This window comes from Amphiura filiformis, chromosome 3, assembly GCF_039555335.1.
Source record: "Amphiura filiformis chromosome 3, Afil_fr2py, whole genome shotgun sequence".
Lineage (NCBI taxonomy): Eukaryota > Metazoa > Echinodermata > Ophiuroidea > Amphilepidida > Amphiuridae > Amphiura > Amphiura filiformis.
In genome coordinates, this window is record NC_092630.1 from 32,381,719 (window position 1) to 32,407,741 (window position 26,023).

The 26,023-nt window shown below is 37.9% G+C and overlaps 1 protein-coding gene across 1 annotated transcript in view; it reads right to left on the bottom strand.

Moving 5' to 3' along the window:
- Nucleotides 1-459: 459 nt before the first annotated feature.
- The window catches only part of LOC140148391 (creatine kinase, flagellar-like), a 32,691-nt gene continuing 7,127 nt past the window's right edge, over nt 460-26,023 (bottom strand). Inside the window, exon 3 of the mRNA XM_072170318.1 lies at nt 460-7,243. Within this exon, the coding sequence (XP_072026419.1) occupies nt 3,913-7,243 (3,331 nt within the window). The 3' untranslated portion in view covers nt 460-3,912. The remainder of the gene's footprint in view (nt 7,244-26,023) is intronic.

The following is a 26,023-nucleotide window of genomic DNA, read 5'->3' on the forward strand; positions in this document are numbered from 1 at the left end:
ATAGGCCTATCATGCTGATCACTTGCACCTGTAAGATTAGTATCTTTGAAAAGACCAGTATTGTATTCAATCTATGATTACAGACATACATAGGTGATGAGTGTAACCTGCTTGTAGTGCAGCGCGATATGTTCAAAATTGTTTTAACCTATTGCTATGGTAATTAAACCGATTAATTACGTAACTTCGCCAGCGTATAGATACCAAAATGATATACATTGCTAGCTCTCTAAAGAAAAGGATTCACTTTCAATCTTGAAGACTCTGGCTAGATCTTTAAACAGATTGAATATTTCAATCTTTTTTATGATCTTTCCCTTACCAAAGTGTTTTAGATTGAAAATCAATTGTTCCCTTTAAAAAGTGGTGGCTAGTAACTGTATACGCTAGCTCGTGCGTCATTAGTCCATTCAATTTCTGAATGTATAATTAAGTCGAATAACACTACACACAGCCATATTTGCAATAAATAGTTCTTTTAATTTTACACTATATTTTACACACCACGGAATTCTCTTATTTCAGATTATTTTAAAATTTACTGAGATGCTGTTCACTTATTTCCGATTTAAACAAAAAATACTGAGATGCTGTTATATGACGGTATTCTCAAAGAGTATTTAAGTAAGTGTTTGGGATAAACACACATTCATTTCTGAAATAAAACCAGTGATGAGTGTACAAGCTGTATCAAAATGATTGGTACCCATCAGTTTTGATGGTTATTGAAAAGCCTGCTTTTTCCAAATGCAACACTAGCTCCTCTTGAAATGACCATAATTTATTGTTATACTGTCTATGACATTAATCAACAAATTATGCGGATCCCATGTTGCATTTTGTGTGGCAGTCATGTTCATAATCACTGGAAACCGATGGGTACCAATCGTTTTGATACAGCCTGTATATGGCCTACAATGAGAAACCTGTGTGCTTAGCCCATGTGCGTGCATTCGGAAGTAATATATGTCTTAAAATAAAGTTGGCTTAAAATTAAGACAATTTCAGTCCGGGTTCAATAGTATTTAGCTATAAATCCCCTTTCAGAATACCTCCCTTAATCTTAACAATTCTGAGGAACCGTAAACCAAATGACAATTTCTTTTGAAGAGAAGCCATTCAAACTATTCGAGGCCTATTTGATGATAGTTACCATGGTTACAGACTACAAACTGTAACCAAGTTTTTTACTCAGGACTTGGCATAAGGTTTACATCCTCCAAATATTCAATCATAATGGATAATTCGACTACTAAGTACCAGAAGTGTGTAAGTGCAATAGCTGCCATGTGTATCTGCCATGTGTAAATGAGTACAATATACTGTGTGTAAATTGTCAAATGTTCACAGGGCAGCTATTGCACTTACCCAATTCTGGCACTTCTAGCAGTCGAATTGTGCACTTTTAGAAGATAATTTTAATGTCGATAATGATGTTTTAGATGCCTTTCTTATACATTTCTTTCATGTGTACAGCATATCTTATCTCAGATGGTATCCATATAATATTTTATGCTGTACCATTATTTGTCTTTAAAGTGTTTTAAATAAAATCAATAATAAAGTTAACAGTTCAAATGAACCTAAATTCTTTATATATTTCACATATAGACAGTGGAAGGGATACCTTCTAAAATCATAAAGGAAAATAACGCATATTCCCAATTCCCTGTACTTTTTCATTGTTTAAGTTTTTAACTGCACACTTAAACTTGTTATTAATCCAAACATTATATTGAAAAGAACAAACAAAAATCCAGTAAAACAACTTAATTTTGCAAATACATGTGTTTACTACTGTAATCTATTTGCGCTAATACGAAATGATTACTGAAAAACCACATCACACCATCCTCATAATCGATTATTGATGTCAAAAAACACAAAAAGTAAATCTCCATCATTTTCTGTATGAAATTCTAAATAGTTCAGATTCATTTAACTAAAAAGAAATTGAATGCTTAAAACCCATGGATTTAGAAACAATTAATAAAGGTGGACACAAAACTTTATTTTACGATATATTGTTCATGATTTGTGATAATTGCAACAAATTAGATAAAATTTCAAAGTGTAATGACTCCTGGTAACGACTTAAAGACGGACTTTCAGAACAAAATTTTTTTTTCAATGTTCATTTTGTCGATACTTGATTAATGCAACGTGTAAGAAATATCATCTGATGCTTTCTGATACAAAAGTTGCATCAAGTGCCGAACACCGAGGTTACTTAATATTGTCAAAGGTAATATACAGAATTACACATTTATGATAATAATTATGTTGGCTCACATTTTGTTTAGAATGTGTTCGCCAGTATTTCACGTCATGGTTATATGTATAGTTATGCTGATTGAATAAAGAAGTCGAAGTCACAGTCGCACACAGTCACATTACTATTATACTATTTTAGTGTTGGGCTTTGAAAAAAATTTCTCGCTACAATCCGTATTACTTGGGGTAAAACCATATGGGTAAAACAAAGTTTTATTAAAACAATCATCCGCACCGGATCTGTTGTCGCTTTTTCACACTTACGACGTATAACAATTAGTATCTTAGCTAGCCACCCGTCTGCCCGTCATTTCAGACGGGGAATTAGCTCCTGGGACGGGCAAGCAAAACATCGTTCAAAAATACCGGTCTGTACTAATACCGTAAAGCTTCGCCTAATGGCGCTATGGACTCCTTGACATAACTGGAATTTTAGACAAAAACTAAAAGTACTTGCCCCTAAAAAAATCCACCAGCAAATAATGAGACCCTTAATTCTTGTTGGGAGTTTTAGAGGAGGGAGCTCACTATTTGTAAATGAAATTTACCCCTAGGCAAAGGAGTCCATGGATGCCATTAGGCGAATCTGTACGATATGTGTTGCGATTCTTGTTGCAGTCAAATGTCACATTGACAGACACATACTGTTACTTGCGACTGCTTGGAATTGACAGTGCATTATTATCTTGTCAGTTCTTCCCGTCATGTTCATCTGGTATGTCAACAATTATTATTTTAGATTGATATTTGTAGTTCATTCAGATTGATTTAACTGGCAGCCTGATCAATATTACTTGTTGAAAATCACACACAAGACGTTTCATCGATGAAATGTTCACTGACGTGACGTTGCGAAAGATGGAAGATAAATGTCAAAAGTGATTCTAATTCTTCATTGCACATGTTGCAAGTGTCTGAGTTTTGCTTCGTATGTAGAATTTACTACAATGAACATCCATGCTAATGTCTGAGTTTGCAAAAGATCGCACTGACCTTGAAACTGTCCAAAGTGTTTGAATTATAAATCAAGTTATTCACACGAATGATCCTTAATCGAATAGTTCCATGTTCTTTTCACCCTGGTTCTCCTGCGTTATGTTTAAACAGATGGAAACGCGCCGGGCCAAGTGATATCAGTCAGAGTCATGAGAACTGCAGAAGTCTGTCCTATACCATGTGATGAATCTTACATTGTGAAGATATTGCAGCCTTCATCAATATACAAATTTCATTCCATATTAAATGTGTTTGGTGTTTAACGGTTATCCACTGCACAGTTATCAACAACGGGCATCATTTCCCAAATTGATCATCATCGTGCACGCCTTTCGGATGTTCACCGTCAATTTACCGGTATATACATGTCCAAGTTGCTCAATCACAGCTGTGCCATCTAGCATGTCTAGGTTCATTTCTGTCAGTTTACAGTTTTTTAAAAGTATCACGTTGATATTTATGTTAATAACTGTTAATAACTGTTAACTGTTTTGAAGGAGTCATTTCGTAAAAAATAATATAAAGCTTTAAAGTTCTTTGTGAACGGAATTCCAGGTATCAGGAAAAGTACGTTTAAAGCAACACGACAATAATGAGTATGTATTTACTATGGCGTCATCATGTACTTATGGAGTGTTGGATTTAAATCCCTTTTGGGAGTATGTCGTCGACTGATTTGCCAGCCATCAAAGCCTTCTCCATCTTGACAAGAAGCTCTACACCATCAACAACATTCTGTACCAGCCTGACTTCTGAATAGCCGAGACGATCGGTGTTGGAGATATCAAATGTGCCATCAGTGGAAGCTGTATCGACGCCACCAGTACCACGCTTCTGGAGTCTCATCTTCTCCAAAACGGCTTCAAATTTAGGGTGCTTGCTGGCCAATGGGATCTTGACGTGAACACCTCCACGAAGACCGGTGCCAAGATTAGATGGGCAAGTCAGGATGTATCCAAGATGTTCACTCCACATGAATGCGTATCCCTTCTTCTTAATGGCATCTTCGACGTTCTTCAGACCCTCGCAGAAACGCTGGAACACACGTTTCATGTTGCCTCCTTTCTCCATAGAGATGACACGAGTGTGATCTTCTTCGTTGACCCAAACCAAGAAGGTTTTCTCATCATTATGAAAGATTCCACGACCCTGGGGCCAATCACGAGCCATACCTGATGCGATGAGAAGAGGAGACACAGGTTTGTCGAAGAGGAAATGGTCTTCAATCAGCTTCTCCTGGTCTGCATCTGTCATACCAGTGAGTGGGTAGTATTTGCCTTTGAGTGGACCTTTAAGTTCAGCCAGGGCATCTACGCAGATTTTCTCAACAGCTGCTCTCTCAGCTCTGTCACAAACGGGAGGTAATCTATAGCCACGAATGCAGCGTCCAGTGCGGACCCGGCTAGAGAGAACGAAGGCAGGATCCAGATTGTCTCCTCCCTTCAGCTTGGTGAAATCAAGATCCGTTGGGTGCTTGGCGTCTGGTTTGTAGCCTCCATGTCTGTCGCTAATAACTGGATCAAAGAAGTCCTTGAAGAGCGTGTAGCTCTCTTCATCTCCGGCTGTTGCACCGACTGTCATGATGAAAGGATGTCCAGGGTTATCTACGCCAGTCTGGATGTTTAGGTCAAGAGTGACCCCTGCTTTAGTCGTCAACTTAGACAGCTTTTCATACATTGGTTTGGTTAGGACCTTTGCCATGTGGTTGTTGTGCTTGGCCAGATCAGGGTAGTTGTCGCACATGCATTTAGCTGGTTTAGGTGGTTTGGCAGACTCAGGGATCAGATCATCAATGGACTCATTCTTTTCCAAACGCTTCTCAATCTTGATCAGCAGTTCCACACCATCGATGACCTGCTGGACCTGTGAAACCTCAGATGTACCGATACGATCCAGATTTGAGATGTCGAAGATGCCACCCACAGCTTCTGTGTCGACGCCTCCTGCTCCTCGTTTTTGCAGCCGCAGAGCTTTCAGGATTTTAGGGAATCGCATGTCTACACCTAGCTTTGGTAGCTTGACGTGAACACCACCACGGAGTCCAGTTCCCAAGTTGGATGGGCAGGTAAGAACGTATCCAAGATGCTGATTCCACATGTACGAATGACCAGCTTTCTTAATCAGTTCTTCCACCTTGTTTAGACCGTCACAGAAGCGATGGAATACTCGATTCATGTTACCACCTAGCTCCATAGAGATGATACGTGCGTGATCTTCTTCGTTGATCCAGACTAGGAAATTTTTCTCCTTGTTGTGGAAGATGCCACGACCTTGAGGCCAATCACGGTCCATCTTGGATGCTGTCAACAATGGAGAAACAGGTTTGTCGAAAAGGAAGTGGTCTTCAATCAACTTATCCTGTGTTGCCGCTGACATGCCTTCAAGTGGGTAGTATTCACCGTTAAGGGGTGCTGGTAATCCTTTCAATGCAGTGGCAATAATTTTCTCAACTTCTCCACGTTCTTCCTTTGTGCAAAAAGGGGGTAGGGCGAGTCCCCTGATACTACGACCAGTACGCACTCTAGATGACAGCACGTACTTTGGATCCAAGTTGTCCCCTCCCTTTAAGTCTTTAGGATTCAGGTTGGTCTTGTGTACGGCGTCCTTGGGATAACCAGCATGGCGGGCATCAATCACAGGATCGAAGATATCAGCGAAGACATCGTAGCTCTCTTCATCACCAGCAACCATACCAACCGTCATGATGTGAGGATGACCAGGATTTTCGATGCCGGTATTAATGGCACCCATAAGAGTGTAACCCTTGGGTGTTTTCTTATCCTTCAATTTCTTGTAGATATCTGGTGTCAGGCAATGTGCCATATGGTTGTTATGCTTGCTCAAATCTGGGTATCCTGCTAGTCCAGGGTCTGCAGCTTCGGCGGCTCCGGGCAGAAGTTTGTCGATATTCTCACCCTTTTCAAGTGCCTTTTCGAGCTCAATAAGCTTATTCACGCCGTCTACGACAATCTGGACCTGTTTTACTTCGGAGGAACCCAGGCGATCAAGGTTAGAAATATCGAAGATACCTCCAGTTGCTTGGGTGTCTACGCCTCCAGCACCACGTTTCTGCAGTCGCATCTTCTTCAAGGCTTCTGCAAATTTGGGGTGCTCACTGAACTTTGGGATCTTAATATGGACTCCAGCACGGACACCTGTACCCAGGTTTGAAGGGCATGTAAGGACGTAGCCAAGATGCGGATTCCACATATACTGATATCCTTTCTTTTTCAGCTCAACTTCGAATCGGTTGAGACCATTGCAGAAGCGATGAAAGACGCCATTCATGTTGCCACCCTTTTCCATAGAAATGACTCGGAAGTGATCCTCTTCATTGATCCAGACCAGGAAGGTCTTGCTGTCGTTGTGCCAAATACCACGTGCATCAGGCCAATCACGAGCCATACCAGATGCCAGCAACAGTGGAGAGACTGGCTTGTCGAAAAGGAAATGATCAGCAATCAGCTTATCTTGCACCTCATCCGTCATACCTTTCAGTGGATAGTACTTTCCCTTCAAGTCGCCATCGAAGGTGCTCAAGATCTCTGTGCCAATCTTCTCTATATCGCGTCTCTCTGCCCTGTCGCAGTTGGGTGGCAGCCGGTATCCTCGAATGCAGCGGCCGGTACGAACGCGACTAGATAATACATACTTGGGATCGAAGTTGCCTCCAACCAAGTGATCCGGAATCAAGTCGGTGTAATGCTTGGCATTCGCTGGGTAACCATTGTGACGAGCGTCGATGACTGGATCAAAAAATTCAGAGAACATATCAAAGGACTCTTCGTCACCTGCCGTCGCACCGACTGTCATGATGAACGGATGGCCCGGGTTGTCTACACCTGTTTGGATGCATTGATCCAGGGTAACACCTGCCAAGGTCTTCTTGTCCACCAGCTTGTTGTACATCTCTGGTGTGAGACAGTGGGCCATGTGGTTATTGTGCTGACCCAAGTCCGGATAATTCGGGTGTCTGCAAAGATATAAAGTAGAAAACGATTAAATTTCAATAAAAAATACGACTTTGTAAAGCATTAATGATTGACAACATTCTTGCATTTTGCATTCCGAGGTGATTGTAAAAGTGATGGATAGCTTTGAGTGTGTAAGAGTATTTTGTGTCATATATTATGCGATATTCGCTGTAGAAGTGATGATGTAACAGGATTAATTACCATCGCAATAGATGAATACAATTTTAGAATATATCGTCCTGCACTACAAGCAGGTTACACTAATCATTCCGATCGAGGTATTTATCCCTATTCTTTGACATAATTATGTGGTTCAATGCATACAAGGTACCGCGTGGACATGGTGCGCAGGGTGATATATTCAAAAATTGTATTCATCCAGGCTATTCATCTATTGTTATGGTAGTAAACCCGATTATTACATCACGTCTACCATGTCTAGGCGAATAATTCTTCAAACTCGATCCGAAACATGATATTGTTTGTGCTTTGTTTTCAGACCTGTAGCCGGCCAGGAAGTGGGGATTGGATAGGCCTCTGCTAATATGCCCACAAACTTCCACAAATGCGTAAATTTGTGAAAACCTCTGGATTTCTACCCTAGAACCATGAAAGAGGAGGACCCAATATTTGGAGCCCCGCAGGGCAACATAGCCACTGTATTCGCTGAAATAGTCATTATACCATCACCTTGGATAAAGACAGCCATGCATACAATTTGAAGTGTTTTGGTTCAAGCACCTCTCAAGGACAGTCCCCTGTTTACCATGTTCACACAGTATGACTAATTGGATTTGGATTTTTGGAAACCAACCAATTTGGTAAAAAGAACATGATAAATTCTGACAAATCTTCATATTTTTAAGACATGAATGCAGAATATTATGATTTATTTAGCTAATTACTATAACTGGATGAGTTTTTAGCTATTAAAATTGTGTAGTTTTTGAAATAATGCAATTTAGGTGGATGTAAACTTAAACCAAAGTAGGCATACAGGCTGTATTATGACATCACACTATTCCAGCGAATAACGCATGAGTAGATTTATTACTTTTTGGTATTTTACATGGCTGTATATCCATGACAGTATGACTCAAAATAAACCAAAGTGGATCTTCCCATAGTAGAATTGCTATAATTGCCGCAATTGCATGTAGTGCACACCCTTGGTATAATATTGGAAGATTGTTATAATTGCCACAATTGCACTCGCTGCAGTGAACTTGCAATTACCGCAATTGCAATTAGAAAGAGGAGTTAGATTAAGATTTTTACTCCAAGTCAATTTTGGGAATTGCCAAAATAGTGCCTTCATCACAATTGTAATTGCAAGTTACTGTGTAAAGTTATGACATAATTGCAACAATTGCACCCCCGTGCTAATTAAAGTAGCTATTCTGGCAATAGTTAGATATAGCGCCTTACTCAAAGTCTTGTCGTGTACCCGCTGAAGTCACCCCAGGAAAGTACTATTCTTTTCAGTCTGATTATTTTCATCATGTTAACTAGCGCCCTCATATTAACACAGCAATAATTGGCAGAACTGATCATCACTAAAATCCCTTTAAAACGGGATGCGTCTGATCCAGAGAGGAGATTGGATGCGTTGTGGACATGCAAACAAAATTGTAGAATCAGAAATCAAATACTAGTATATATGTATTCTTATAGCCTTTTATTAGTCGACATATTAATGTAGAGCGAAATGTTTTGAAATTATGTCTGAACAATTATGAAAAAGACTTGAAATGTGTATTTGTCTACTGATTGTACACTGTTTGATAAGTTAGCTCAATTTATTAGAAAGATGCGACTGTAACGGACAGTTGCGAGACCATTTGCGTTGAAATCGGAGCAGTTTACTGTGTGTTTACTTTGGTGTAGGTGTCCTCCTATACCTTTACTGTGTAAATGAAAAATTAAACATCTTACAGTGTTTTAAAAGTGTTACAGAACCCCTAAACACTTGGATTTACAGTGTTGGTACAGGATTTCGGAGACATTTAAAAAAAATACTCAACCTTGAAACTGAGAGAATGACACAGAAAATGTATGAAACGTTCAAATATACAAAATGATCTGCTCGTCACTACATGTCCGTTCGAATATGAATGTGATGTTTATCGAGTTTATGAGTCAAATCAATATTTGAACAGATCAGTAATTTGTTTCCAGGTCATGTAATGTGAAAGTATACGGTCAGTGAATTCACTGGATTTATGATTGATCTTGTCACTAAGCTACTCAGAAACAAGAGCGTAAAGGTTAAGGGGGTACTACACCCTGTGGTAAATTTATGACTATTTTTGCATTTTGCTCAAAAAATAATAACACACCGGTAACAAAATTTATGTATATTATTGGGGCAAGGAATCCAATTACTACACTGAAATTTCAGTGACTCAAGACAAGCGGTTCAGTATAATATGATAGAAAATGAGGTACATCCTAGCGGTACCTCTTTTCTTATCATAAATAACAAACCGCTTGTCTTGAGTCACTGAAATTCCAGTGTAGTAATTGGATTCCTTGCCCCTATAATATACATAACTTTTGTCACCACTGTGTTATTAGATTTTGAGAAAAATGCAAAAATAGACACAAATTTATCGAGGGGTGTAGTACCCCCTTAAAGCCAGAAAACGTTTTCATGTCGGGTTATAAACGTTGTAACATTTACAAATGTTACCACAAAATGCCACCAGTAGGTTAACGTTATGAAGTTAAATGTCGTCAAAACATTTTTTTAAAGTTTTATAAAAAAAGGAAAAACCAATTTTGTTTGATACAAAATGCGGTAGAATATTTTATATAACCCGACATTATTTTTAATTTGATTACGTTTTGAAAAATTTCAAATGATTTCAATAACATTTGGTTGCTGGATAAATACACAAAATGAAATCGAAATTACGCCTTTTTAGAATAAACTAGCCTACCTGCAATACTTATGGAATAGTGATAGATCATTATAATAGCCGTTTGTGACGAAAACGCTGTTTAAAATTACACCCAAAATAATTCTAATGGCTTTTATTATAATTTGTTAATGCATTTTTGACTTTGAGGTCTTCCATCTAAATTGGCTATTGCCTTTAATTACATTCCTTTGTGCTTTCCTGATCAATTATTAAATCTTATGCAAGTTTAAATTGCGCAAAATAAATGGGGTCTATACTAGTAGCAATACTGCCTTAGATTGAATTCCGAGAGAACATACAAATATTGATAACACGGCGTTGCATGTACCGAGGCTTTTAAAATTGTGTACATTTTTTCATATTCTTACTTTAAGAAAACGGATAGCAACGAGTGCACAGTATTTTTTTAGAACATGGAGAGCGCATCAGACATCAAATAAATTAAGATTTTTTTAAAATTCGTGATATAAAAATATTTTATGTCAAATTATTAAAAATAGGTATTTTTTCATTTTTTATATTTAACAGTCCTGGATGTAACTTAAATGATATGTACTTAAAGTGTATGTAGCTGGGAGGAAAGGCCGACCATCATATGAATATATATACCTTTCGTATTGAAGATGGATTTTTTCTTCGAACACCTAAAAATATTAGATGTTTTTGGGGGAAAATATCTGTATCTTCAATACGACAGGTTAAAATTTTCATGATTGTCGGCTTTTCCTCCCAGCTATACATACACTTTAAGTAGGCCTATAGTATCATTAGATTTATATAGTTTACTTCCGAGGAAAAATATCAAACATTAAAAAAATATCAATTTTTAATAATTTGCCATAAACATTGTATTATATCTCGAATTTCAAAAAATCAAAATTATTTGATATCGGAAGGCCATTCCTTGTATTCAGAATGCAATGTCCCGCGAAAAAATACTGTGCAATTGCTATTCGTTCCCTTAAAGAACGTTTCCACGGTATTTGGCAAAATTGTAGCCGTAGGTTGTGGAATTCGATGTCATCATAACATATTCATAGAAATATTGCATTATTTCATGATAACATCCGTATAAAGGGCAGAGGTTCAGACGGGAATTCTAGGTTCAAGTTGATAGACAAAACCAATTTTACCATGCAGCTCTACACGGAAGTCGAGGAGCGTGTGAAAATTAGTTTTGTCGCACAGTTTCGTTTTGACACATGTTTGAGAGAAATTTCACACTGAATTTTGCACGAACGTAACAATTAACTTCAATCACACAGTTATTCTTTTTCAGTGAATATAACATTCATATAAAATTATTTTATTTCACACAAATATACATGTAGAGTAACGGCAACTTATAGGCTATAATGTTTATATGGAAAGATTTTTTAATAACTTATATTTTGTTTATTTGGTCGGTTAATTCCTGCATTAATTTGATCGTAACTTCAACCAAAAGTTCTAGTATACCCTGTTAGTACAATATACATGCAGATGGATTTATAATATAGCCTACTTTATACGGTTTGTGAAGTACAATATTTCACATTAAGCAGTATGGGTCTAACATTTAAATGTTGATTTTCGTAAACATATGTGTGTAAGTATATTGCTAGATGCATAATGTAGTATTTAAAGATAATAAAAGAATCAAAAAGTGCAAATCGGTATTTCACAAATGCTATACATAATGTCCAATTTTTGAAATGTGACCGTCCACCACAAACCAGCCATTTTATAAGTAGCAAATTGTATACTGACATGACTGAGTTACATGAAAAATGTGCATGAAGGTCGTATTCATACGTACCGCAAGTTGGTGCTACATGTATCTCATTTTGCTAGTGCCAGTCAAACACCTTTTAAACCAATCAATAATTATATTGTTGAAGAGGATAATAAGCTTCTACCCGTCTATAGAATTCTTAAATAGCTGTTTGCTTTGGCTAAATGCTGTTCAAGTGATGGGTTACAAAGCATTGTATTTTGTCCAGGTAAGTATAACCAACAATTAACAATGATAGGACATTCCTGAACCTCGTTGACTTGGGGATGAATTGAAATGACCGCCAACTGACAGTTTGATATTTATTACCAGCAAAAACCAAACACGAAGTAAGACAAAATTGACCGGGCCGACTTTACGGCTGGTGTATGGCGGAAGGTCACATAATGTGGTACAACTGAAATACACTGTTTTAAATACTAATAACGGTAGCTTATAATACACGTATATAGTAAGTAAGTAAATAAATAAAACCTGAATTGATTCACATATACAAGCCGCATTTACATGCGTTATGTTATACTATACATATACAGCACGGAATGTTAATGGAGTTATGAAGCAAGCCTCACCAACTTCGACAACAGCTGTCTGTTTTCTACATGCAAGCAAGTACAATGGGATTCACAATAATTTGCATGGTTTTCACGCACGTTATTTCTGACACTATGATACTTTCCGAAGAAAACGGAATAACTAGCTTGAACAGCAATATATGGGCAGCTTCAAAACTCGACCGCCGGTTAAACCGCGCAACTGGCTCGGGCCAACCGGACGGAACCGGTGGGCAACCGGCGGTTGAGTTTTGAAGCCGTCCTTTATATGACAACCATCGTCTTTTTCATACATTTCACTCCCTCCCCCATGCGCCCCGGAAACTGGTGCCGCCACTGGTAGCTTTTTTCATGTAATCTTGCTCTAAACCGAAACAAAAGACGGCTTTGCAAGTCGAAATGGTGAAGGCAAGCCTTTTGGCACACACTAACTCAAGGATTTTGTACAAAAATACAGTCATTTGGTATAATACTATTTGTGTGGCTTACATGGTATATTTTGATTTCGGGTTTGGGGAGAAAGACAGTCAATTCTGGCAAGCTCTTTGGAGAATGTTAACCATGATTATACAATCACTCTGGAATCTGATATAAGTACAATATGCATGTTTTGATGGGTGGGACTAAAAGGGCAACACGACTTCATCAATGAGGCGAAAATACATATTTGTTTCACTGCAGGAAATATATTGCTATTGAAATACAACCATCATAATATGCACGTTAAAATCCCCAGTCATATACTTCAAAGACATAAATGATATTGGTAACGAAGCACCGTCAATGTCAATGATTACCAGAAGAGTACCGATTCTGAAGTATAAGTGATTATAAGATTTTAACGTATACATGATGTCTATAACATAAGTCATTCATTACCGTTACATTAGGGAGGATTACACTACTCTTGTACGCGTGACGTTTTTTTAGCGTCACTTGCTTTGTGAATATCCCCACAAATTAAATGACGTCAAACATTTGTCACATTTACAAGTGTTGCATACGCAAAAAAACTATTCGCCTTTAACGAATGTAACAATTCATGTACATTTGCACTCAAAAATATAATTATACACACCATAATTTTATAATATAAACACACAAAAATAATCGTTTACACTATAGTAGGGCCTTCTCAACAATTCGGCGCAAATCATGCACCGTATATTTCTATTTGCATGCTAAACATTCTATAATTATAATGTTATACATGTTACGACTTGGATCACAAAAGATCGTTTTATGAGGGATTTATTATCAAAAAGATTTATATATATTTTTTTAAACATTAATAAACCCAAACCCATTTTCTTAATACGAGTTTTGATCAAGATCGTATATATAGAATTAGATAACTGAGTCAAACATGACATCAAAAATCATAAGAACTTTCAAATAACATTCGGTATTATAGATATACATAGTATACGTAGCGTAGAGAAATGTTTCCTTTTTTTAAATAACGAGGCCGGTGCAATTGAAGCAGTTTATTCCATCAAACACTCCAGATGTAGAAAAGAAAAGTCCACTTGGCTTACTCGATATAGTGACGTCACGTCGGAGTATACTTCGCACGTATACATGTAATAGTAGCTGTATCGCGTATGATTGCGAGTGTTAAAACACCCACAGACGCCAGTTCTTTGAGGTCAACCCGCGTGATTTTAAAGATACTCGCATTGAAGCGGGTACTGACTGCTGACGTCACTCTCTCGAGGAAGCCAAGTGGGAAATGGACTATTCCCAGCAAACACATAACGTTTTCGACATTATTCGCAAAAGGTTAGAATCGGATTCAATCGGTTGCCAGAAAATGTCGAGTTATATAAAGAGTAGGCCCTACAAGGTTTTGATAACATTAAACCATTTTTTGAAACCTTCCTGCAAAATATTTTAACAAAGGTTATTTAATTGTTGACGAAATATTTCGCAAAAATGTTTGCAAAAAATATTTTACAAAAAACATTTTGCTAACATCTAAAAATGTTGTGTTATTGTATTTTTCATACAAAACGTTTTCATTACCTTTATATAACTAGAGATTTTAATGTTATTAAAAAATAACCCGTTTAAAACGTTTTATGTTTGCTATGTCTCTATATTGTTATTATTCTTATTAATGTTACTACATGTTTCAAGTTAATATCACTAAATAGACGTCACTAGGCGAATGAGCGTGAAGTCAATACGGTGCCATCCAAGAGTGCCGATTGGTTACAATGCCATCACGTGACATCTGACGTTTACGTACCACGTTCGTTCACTTAGTGCCGTCTGCTCAACCCGTATACGTCAGGGTTATGCAATAGGTCTAAAACATGTAAAAATCTATCTCTGCCGATGTCACGTAAGTTTACTATAAATGCAATTTACTGACGAACATAGAAGTCAAATCTTTGAAAAAGTAAATTTCTGCGAACATCATAAAGAGCACTTGATAAATTATTCTGAATATTACACACTGAGAAGGTAGACATTTATGCATTGTTCTGGAGTAAACAAGGTAGAGAGGGGATGGAAGTTTTCTAGCTTAGTAATTACGGTCATATACGAACGGGAATTTGTTCCGCAGTGTTATTGTTCACAAAGGATAAAGCTGTACATTGAGTCATTTGGTAAATTTGTTCTGTCGCAGTCCATTAAACACCTTCTGGTAGGAGATCATCGACAGATTCGCCAGCCATGAGAGCTTTCTCCATCTTTACAAGTAATTCAACTCCAGTTATGACGGCCTGGACAAGTTGTACTTCAGAGAAACCGAGACGATCGGCATTAGAGATGTCAAATGTGCCATCAGTTGACGCTGTATCTACTCCACCGGTGCCGCGCTTCTGTAATCGCATTTTCTTTAAGATCGCTTCAAATTTAGGATGCTTGCTAACCAATGGGATCTTAACATGAACTCCTCCACGGAGACCAGTGCCGAGGTTGGATGGGCAGGTCAAGACAAAGCCGAGATGTTCATTCCACATAAACTCGTGACCCTTATTCTTGATAGAGCTTTCTACTTGTTGCAATCCTTCGCAGAAACGCTGGAACACACCTTTCATGTTGCCTCCCTTCTCCATAGAGATGACACGAGTGTGATCTTCTTCGTTGATCCAAACCAAGAAGTTTTTCTTGTCATTGTGCCAGATGCCACGACCCTGAGGCCAATCACGAGCCATACCTGATGCGATGAGAAGTGGAGACACGGGCTTGTCGAAAAGGAAATGGTCTTCAATAAGCTTCTCCTGGTCTGCTTCTGACATACCAGTGAGTGGATAGTATTTTCCTGTAGCTCACCTCCTAGAGTCCCGAGTGCGTCTGTTACAATGGTCTCCACAGCTGTCCTTTCAGCTCTATCGCAAACGGGAGGTAGTTTGTACCCACGGATGCTACGTCCGGTGCGAACTCGACTGGATAGCACAAAGTCGGGATCCATGTTGTCACCCCCTGTTATTTTGGTAAAGTCGAGGTCCGTTGGGTGCTTTGCGTCCACTGCGTAGCCTCCATGTCTGTCGCTAATAACTGGATCAAAGAAATCTTTAAACAGCTCATAGCTTTCTTCATCTCCAGCTGTTGCACCGACTGTCATGATGAAAGGATGTCCAGGGTTATCTACGCCAGTCTGGATGTTTAGGTCAAGAGTGACTCCTGCTTTAGTCGTCAACTTAAACAGCTTTTCATACATTGGTTTGGTTAGGACCTTTGCCATGTGGTTGTTGTGCTTCGACAAATCAGGAAAACTGTCACACATAACTTGAACTGGTGCTGGAGGTTTACATGCTTCAGGTAGAAGGTCATCTATGGCTTCTTTCTTCTCAAGACGTTTTTCCATTTCGACGAGAAGTTGTACGCCATCAACAACCAGCTGTACTTGATCCACCTCTGAGGATCCAAGTCGATCCAGGTTTGAGATATCGAAGATACCATCTGTTGAAACAGTGTCGACACCTCCGGTACCTCTCTTCTGCAGTCGCAGTGCTTTGAGGATTTTGGGAAAGCGTTCATCTTTACAGAGATTTGGTAGCTTTACGTGGACGCCACCTCGGAGTCCGGTACCTAGATTAGATGGACAGGTCAGAATATAACCAAGATGCTCATTCCACATGAATTCATGACCGGCACCTTTGATGAGTTCTTCAACTTTGTTGAGACCGTCGCAGAATCGTTGGAACACAGCTCTCATGTTGCCACCTTTTTCCATAGAGATAACTCGCGTGTGATCTTCTTCGTTGACCCAAACCAGGAAATTCTTGTCTTCATTATGGAAGATTCCTCGGGCGTGTGGCCAATCGCGGTCCATCTTTGACGCAGTCAAGAGAGGAGAAACGGGCTTGTCGAACAAGAAATGATCTGCAATCAGTTGCTCCTGTGTATCATCTGCCATGCCCTCGAGTGGGAAATAGGTACCCTTCAGATTACCTTCCAAGCCATTTAGAGCTTCGCTTACAATTTTCTCGACAGATGCACGTTCTTCTTTGGTACAATGTGGAGGTAGGGACAGCCCTCTTATGCTTCGACCAGTGCGAACTCGGGAAGACAATACGTAATTTGGATCCAGGTTATCACCGCCCTTCAGATCATCAGGATTCAGGTTGGTCTTGTGTACGGCGTCCTTGGGATAACCAGCATGACGGGCATCAATCACAGGATCGAAGATATCAGCGAAGACATCGTAGCTCTCTTCATCACCAGCAACCATACCAACCGTCATGATGTGAGGATGACCAGGATTTTCGACGCCGGTATTAATGGCACCCATAAGAGTGAATCCACTCGGTGTCTTCAGATCTTTCATCTTCTTGTAACGAGATGCCGTCAAGTGGTGTGACATGTGGTTGTTATGTTGACTAAAATCGGGATATCCTTCCACCTCTTCAGCTTTGCAGACGCCTTCGACCAGACTATCGATGTTATCACCTTTTTCTAAAGCCTTCTCAATCTCGATGAGCTTCTTCAATCCATTGACGACGATTTGGACTTGTTGAACCTCGGATGATCCAAGACGATCAAGGTTGGAAATATCGAAGATGCCATCAGTTGAAGCCGTATCGACGCCACCTGTACCACGTTTCTGCAGACGCAGCTCTTTTAAGACATCTCCGAATTTGGGATGTGCGCTAAATTTGGGTAGCTTAACATGCACACCACAACGGACACCGGTACCTAAATTGGAAGGGCATGTAAGGACGTAGCCCAGATGCTCATTCCACATAAATTGATAGCCTTTGCCTTTCAGCTCTTTCTCAAATCGATTGAGACCATCACAGAATCGCTTGAAAACACGCTTCATGTTACCACCTTTCTCCATGGCGATGACTCTTGTGTGATCTTCTTCATTGACCCAAACTAAGAAGTTCTTTTCCTGATTATGCCAGATGCCACGCGCATCAGGCCAGTCGCGAGCCATACGGGATGCAAGTAGCAATGGAGATACTGGCTTATCAAACAAGAAGTGGTCGTTGATAAGTTGCTCTTGCTGTTCATCGGTCATTCCCTTGAGTGGATAGTACGTACCCGCGAATTCTCCATCGAAAGTGGCAAGGACTTCGGTGAGTATCTTCTCAACATCCCGCCTCTCTCCCCTGGTGCAGTTGGGTGGAAGACAGTAGCCACGGATAGAGCGCCCTGTGCGTACACGACTTGAAAGCACGTAGTTGGGATCCAGATCATCTCCTCCTTCGAGATTGTCGGGATTGAGATCGGTGCGATGCTTAGCGTCGGCTGCATATCCGTTGTGCCGGGCATCGATGATAGGATCGAAGATATCTTTGAAGACTTCGTAGGACTCTTCATCGCCAGCAACTATACCACAAGTGATGATGTGCGGATGGCCTGGGTTATCGACTCCTGTCTGGATGCAGTGGTCGAGGGTGACGCCATTTGAAGTCTGTAATTTGCATAGCTTGTCGAAGATGGCTGGTGTCATGGAGTTGGCCATGTGATTATTATGTTGACTGAAGTCGGGTAAGTTTTGGTTCCCATCTCTGTAAAAACAAACAAACAAAGAAATACAGAAATGATTAAAGTATACCTAAATGGTGACAAAACGCATAAAAGCATCACTGCAGCCATAACATTGTAGTTGTACAATCATGCATATTTTGGTATGTTTTTAACTATATCATGCTGAAATACCTTTCATTTTATACAAATTTCAACACTTATTTTAACATCAAGATTGGTCACTGCTAAGCTGCAATTTATCATAGAGCATGCGGAAACAGCAAAACAAAACAAAATAATGGCTTCAAACTAAGAATATGGCAAATTATACTTACAGGTTGGTGTTTGCATAATTAACAGAGACGCACAAGATAGAAGATAGATGAAGATAGATGGAAGATGGTGGTTCAGTGTGATATGGCAGTGATAGACTTTGAGCTGCACAATGATGGCACTACGATTACATTACGGCAGACATTGCGTGCGAGCGTACTTGCTCTATTTGAGATATCCCACAAATGGCAACATTTTGGTAAAAAAGTACTAGTATGACATATAACAGAACTTTTGATATCATAATTGCATTTTTTTAGTTGTCTATATTTCTTGAGTTCGTGAACAAGGTCGTCACTACTGAAACTCATTGGAACACGATCACTTATTATGTCACAGCTACACTCACTACTTTTTGACCAAAATGTTGCTACTTTTATCATGTTTAGACGCAAGAATGCAATGTACACAAATAACTATCATATCTGATATAGACATGATAAATGCAAGGTTGTAACCTTTTTTGGTATTTCAGTTTATGTGATTGGGGTACGATTAAAAATATCACAGAGTGGCCCGGGTTTATGGTTCAGAAAATTTACGATGGCAACCTGTTTTTTAACATTGCATTTATCATGTTTATTCTGACATTGATTCGTAAGAAGAAAGGTTTTATTTAAAGAAAGATATCTATACAGGTTGAGTCAAAATGAGGTAAACTCATGTTTGAGGGGCTGTAACTAGAGATCTGTAAGGAATCTGCTATAAATGAAAATATTATTGAAAAGAGCAAACTCTACACATCTAAATGAAAAAATGATTGTTGCAATTGCTAACAACAAACTAAAGTTATACTCATTTGAATAAAACCATCCATTTTTGTAGCTGCACGCGGGTGACTGATTTTCATCCATTTCAATTTCGACGAATCAACAAAGTGCTAACAGGATTTATTGTTGAAATGACAACTTTTGCTTTTAAATAATATTCAACAAACAATGCATATAAACTCAGGATGAAATCCATGACGGTACTGTAGTTTGTATTGTTTGGATACCAATTCAAGTCTTTACGAACGATCCGGCAAAGCTTGATTGGGGAATGTTGGGTAAAGGATTGCGTTTTGAGCTGATCTTTGGGTCTTGCTGTAACTCATGTCTAACTCTAGCAATGTAATCTTGTAATATAGCAGTTCGTGGTTTGCCTGAAGCTTCCGGCTGTCTGTTCCTTGGTCTCCCATGCACATTGAGCTTGTTCACATTCTTATATACTTCTCCCTTACATGGAATCTGATTAGCTGTGGGAAATTGGAGACGAAAAAGACGCCGAATTTCAGTGGGACTCTTAGTTTCATGATACTTCGTCGACAGAAACGTGCGCTCTCGTGCGGTAATTAATTTGTGGTGCCATGTTGTCATTGATGACAACTTTTGCTTTTAAATAATATTCAACAAACAATGCATATATATATATAAACTCAGGATGAAATCCATGACGGTACTGTAGTTTGTAGGGATACCAATTCAAGTCTTTACGAACGATCCGGCAAAGCTTGATTGGGGAATGTTGGGTAAAGGATTGCGTTTTGAGCTGATTTTTGGGTCTTGCTGTAACTCATGTCTAACTCTAGCAATGTAATCTTGTAATCTAGCAGTTCGTGGTTTGCCTGAAGCTTCCGGCTGTCTGTTCCTTAGTCTCCCATGCACATTGAGCTTGTTCACATTCTTATACTTCTCCCTTACATGGAATCTGATTAGCTGTGGGAAATTGGAGACGAAAAAGACGCCGAACTTCAGTGGGACTCTTAGTTTCATGACACTTCGTCGACAGAAACGTGCGCTCTCGTGCGGTAATTAATTTGGTGGTGCCATGTTGTCATTTGGCCCGTTTCATTACAATGTAGTGCAATGAGGTAAAATTCATATTGAAAAGAAACATGTAGGAATTATTGATCGAAACCGCATATTCCACGTAACTTTATTTGCATTTGAATATCGCGCCTTACTAATCAATAGGAACTTGGGAAGTGAAACCATGTGCAGCTACAAAAATGGGTGGTTGTATTCAAATGAGTATGTTTTGAGTTTGCTGTAAGCAATTGCAACAATTCTTTTTTTTATTTAGACGTGTAGAATTTGATCTTTTCAATGATGTTTTCATTTTAAGCAGAATACTTACAGATGTCTAGTTACAGCCCCTCAAACATGAGTTTACTTCTTTTTGACTCAGCCTGTATACGTAAAAGTATGTACAACAATAAGTTGGAATATTTAAGGGATGCGTACGGGTGCTATCTGACAGGAATTGATGGGGACAATAGTAAGATATTTCCTAAGGAGACAGTGCAGTTGACAGCAAGATAAAAACAACGTAGCATAAATAGATAACTTGCATTGAATATGAACGACTGACGAGGTACTCATTAATTTGTCTTGCATTAAGGTGGTACTACACCCACTTGATAAATTAGTGACTATTTTGCATTTTGACAGTGCATTTGACAGCAAGATAAAAACAACGTAACATAACTTGCATTGAATATGAGCGAGGTACTCATTAATTTGTCTTGAATTAAATGAAAACACGCAAGCAAACGTGTTTCATCAAAGACTTGAGTTTGACACACCACTCTGGTAATTTCACATCACCTGAAATTATTTTTTACATAATTACAGAATGCGAGATTTCGAATGGTTACCATGGCAACTAGTCAGGTGTATAATAGTCCAGTGTCTTGAACGCTTTTATTTACAGAATAATTGACAAACAATAATGCATATATGGTATTCACCAACTTAAATATAGAATGCCCGTGCAAGGTCAGGTGAGAATTGTAGTTTTGTGTAATTATCGTGATTTTATGCAGCAGAGTATTATAATGATGAGACAGAGATTCCAAAATTGGAGTTAATAACATGACTCAGTGAATAAATATGAATCGCATTAAATTAGTATGTATGAATTATTAGTATGTCTGTGCATATTATTAATAATAGCATAATTATTACACATGTTAAAACAAGCATTTATTTTGCAACGTTCAGATATCAGATAAATTGAAATGGTCTGGCTACATTTCTTGGCATACCGACAATCTTTCTCAAGGCATATAGACTTAAATTGCATTAGAGATTTATTTTGGCTATTCATTGATTCCATTCGACAAACCTCTTGGCTATTAGTTAATGGTAAAATTAAGCACACATGTCGCAAGTGTACATTACAAAGAAACGGCATTTTGCCTTCTTCCTTTTGAAGGAGATACTTATGAAATATCTTGATGCGTTTTAGCATAAAATATTAGCAAATAAATGCCTTCAGATGATAAGGTTAAGGTGGTACTACACCCCTGATAAAGTTTGTGACTAAATCAGCATTTTTCTCAAAAACTAACTACACACTGGTAACAAAAGTTATGTATATTATAGGGACAAGGAATCCAATTACTTCACTGAAATTTCAGTGATTCAAGACAAGTGGTATATTATATATGTTAAGAAATGAGGTACATTCTAGCGGTACCTCTTCTCTTATCATAAATAACGTACCGCTTGTCTTGAGTCACTGAAATTCCAGTAACTGGATTCCTTGCCCCTATAATATATATAACTTGTTACCAGTGTGTTATTATTTTTTAAGAAAAACGCAAAAATAGTCACAAATTTATCAAGGGGTGTAGTACCACCTTAAGACATTCTATTTTTTGACCTTGATTTTGGCTTATTAGACACTTGGTTGTCAGAATCAAATCGATGCTACCAAATTAGAATTGACTAAAACCCTGGATGTATAACCTTCATAAATATAACAGCAACTGCATCGCGACATCTACTTTTTGAGCTCGAAATTAGCATTGTAATAATAATAGCTTTAACAATAACATGAATAGTATTATTAGTATTAGAAAGATGCTTGCTATTTTTACTAAAAATTAGACCAGCCGTATAATATCAATTTGAAGCCGTCTTTATAAGATATCTTCAGAAGGCAGCATTCATTGCTCTTTTCAGTGGATACAAATTTTGTGTTATCTTCACGTTGCCTTTATGATTGTTATCGTTATAACGGAAAGAACGTTCTTGCTATCATCAGTAGATAGCATAAGCAATTAGTGGATTATTATAGAGGACATTGAGGATACCTCAGATGACGGAACTTTTTCTTGAATCTCTTCATCACATTAAAGTGAATTTATTTGCAGAATTGGACACGTGTTAGTGTAGCTAGAACGTTGATGTTATTAGCAGATATAAACTAGAAACGATATTCGAGTTATCTTCAGTAGATAGCACTTTTGAGCTCTCTTAGAAAATTACATTTTGTGTGGTTAATAAGTTATGTTATATGGAGTAATAGCGCTATAAGTGCATGCATGGGGTGATAATGGTGGTGCTACGCAGGGTTACAGGTAAAAAAGCATCATACATCAAATACACAATAACCATAACGTATATGATATACACTGGTGTCACATGGTGATATACTTTTTAATATAGATTTAACACACGGGATTCAAACGATACGGTATTCAGTGGACATTAATTTGCTCCCCTTCGTTATCCCGTGAGTGAGAGACAATAGGTAGGCCGACTTCAAAATCTACACCTTTTTTTTTTTGGCTATCATTACTAGAATCATAATGCAAGATTAGATCTACCATTTGTAGATTCGTAAAACTATCAAATTGTGGTCCTTCTTATTTAACAACAAATTTCTGGTTCTCCATTTTAAGAGGATTTAGTGCAGCAGTATTTGGAAGAAACAGTCTTATTTAACATGTTTAATAAGAACACCTAAATACCCAATGCATGTAGATACCATATGCCTATCATTTAGCCTATTCTGTATCTTCAGTAGATATAGATGGCACTTCAACATTCCTCTGGTCGTTCGACATTCGCTTATTCGACAGCCAATCAACAAAGACCGGATTACTTATTACTTCCAACAGGGTTAGGGTTAGGTTTATCGTGTCGAGCAAGCGGAGTGTCTAACAAACAGTGTGAGGCCTGTCAGGCACTGCGGATGTTTCTGTATAGTTGTTTTAAAGGAGCATTCCGTGATCCTAGCATCCTCTTTTGATGAAATATTTCAGTAAATATTCACGAAATGTGCTTATTCCCAAAATTCCAGTTGATTCTGATTTTGCCTTTGCAAGTTTATAGCATGATTATGTGTATTACACTGTTCCATAAAGCCAATTTCGTTCTAGTGTACCACACTATTAAACGAAATACAAATTTGACGATATTTTTGCTAAACGAATTAATCTGCAATTTTTTAAACATAAACATTATGTAGCTAGAGGTTTCAGTGGTTTAAAATGCCCTTTAACTTGAAGTGAGAAACAATGAGCTCTGTGTTAAATCATGTGTACATTATGTCAACTAGTGCATTGAAATCCGGTGGTAGACTGTGCAAGCTGCAGTACAGGTGCATGGTGCATGCACATTGCGACATACTTAAGTGACACATAAAAAACAGGACTATATATAGAACAGAACAAAGCACATACTCGTGTGTTATTAATTAATGCAACAAAAATGTAAGTTGAGCAAAATCATGCTTTATTGTTAGGTTCTATCAAATACGCATTTCTAAGTCTTCTGAAATATTTTTACTATAATTTGACACATGCCATTTTCTGAGCACGGACAAATAAATGATTAATTATAATTCTATATCGTGGCAAATACCGGTATGTATTTTGAGAGAAATGATATACAGAAGAGTAAATATTTAAAGTGATGTTGTCCTGGTAATTATAATGATAAGGCACAAACAAACTTGGCATTAATCATCATGCATGTGTAGATATCAAAGGTTACGTTATGCACTTCGGTCTTCCGATTTCAAAGGACAATAGGGTCAACGTACCGAGCTTTATAGTATAGTTGGAAAATGTTCGTGTAAACCTTATGTAAAACTTGCAATAAGCTGCAATATCTACGTATTTATTCAATTGTATTTTGAGTATTTGAATTTAGCAATATATAAATAAATATAATTATTATCATTATAGGCCTAGATACATGAAATATTTAATTGCTAAACACTATAACTTAAAAGGGCCTATACTTTTGTTTTCTTTGCGTTGCTTGTGTCATGACTTCGCCCAGTGTTATTGGTCTTAAGAACATTCACACGTGCACAGTCACTTAATGTTCTCAAGTGGCGCTGCATTACTCCCTTACTCCCACACCATGGCAACCACATTTTCATGTTAAAAGTTCACATTGAAGAAAACGTTCATGTTCTAAGTTCACGACCCGTTATTTGACCGCAATTTTGTATAAATACATGTTGATCTCTTTAGCTGTGAGCTATACCATAGCAGACTGATAGCTCGTACGATATTTTATGTAGTGTTTATAAAGTGCCTCCTCCAGTCCGGGGTTCAACATTTATATCAGATTTCAAACTCGCTAAACCGTCTGCTAACATTGAATGGGGCACTAAGAAAAAAATGCAAGGACTCCCGACCGAGATTTCAAATGTCAGCGAGTCTTATATGGTAATGGTGCGATGACGTGCTTTCTGTGCATATAGCATATTTAATGCATGGTCGGGTTGGTTCTCCAGGGGTTAATTCAATATATGACCTGCTATCTACCGTAGACAACAACACTAATACATGTATGTGCACCTCATACAGATGGCACACAAGCCAATTATGTTAAGCGTCCCAATCAGGTAATGGAAAGCGGTATATACCGGTACATGAACATAAATGAATACATGTATCATAATATGATATGATATAATATTATATTTTAAATATTAATATACACTCAAATATATATATACAACTAGGAGTTCTACCAGGAATCGCTATTAATATTTACACCAAATCATGTGAATGATGGTAGTGTTTGACCCAAATTTGAATGTAACATTGTTAATATTGATTTGCTTTGAAAATTTAATTGGCAGGCAATGTTAATTGCATACGTGTTAATATTGAATAATAACCACACATTGCACCTGCATATATATCTGATAATTTATATTATTAAATGAAAATATTACATGAGAATTTTAACTACAGAACAAATATTGCATTTACCTCAAACTTAACATTTATATACACAGAACTGAAAAATGGCTGCTTAATTTAAATGATTGATCTAAAACCAAATTTCCTTAATAAGCAATGTCAGGACCAAGTACAGTTTAATTAATGATTAACACATTAAGTATAATAATATCATCAAAAAATTGGCAGTTGCAGACTCCGTTCATAAAGCTGCCAAGAAATGGCATGTAATACTATGCACACTGAGTGATAGGGTCAAATTATTATTAGTTATTTTGACAAGTTCA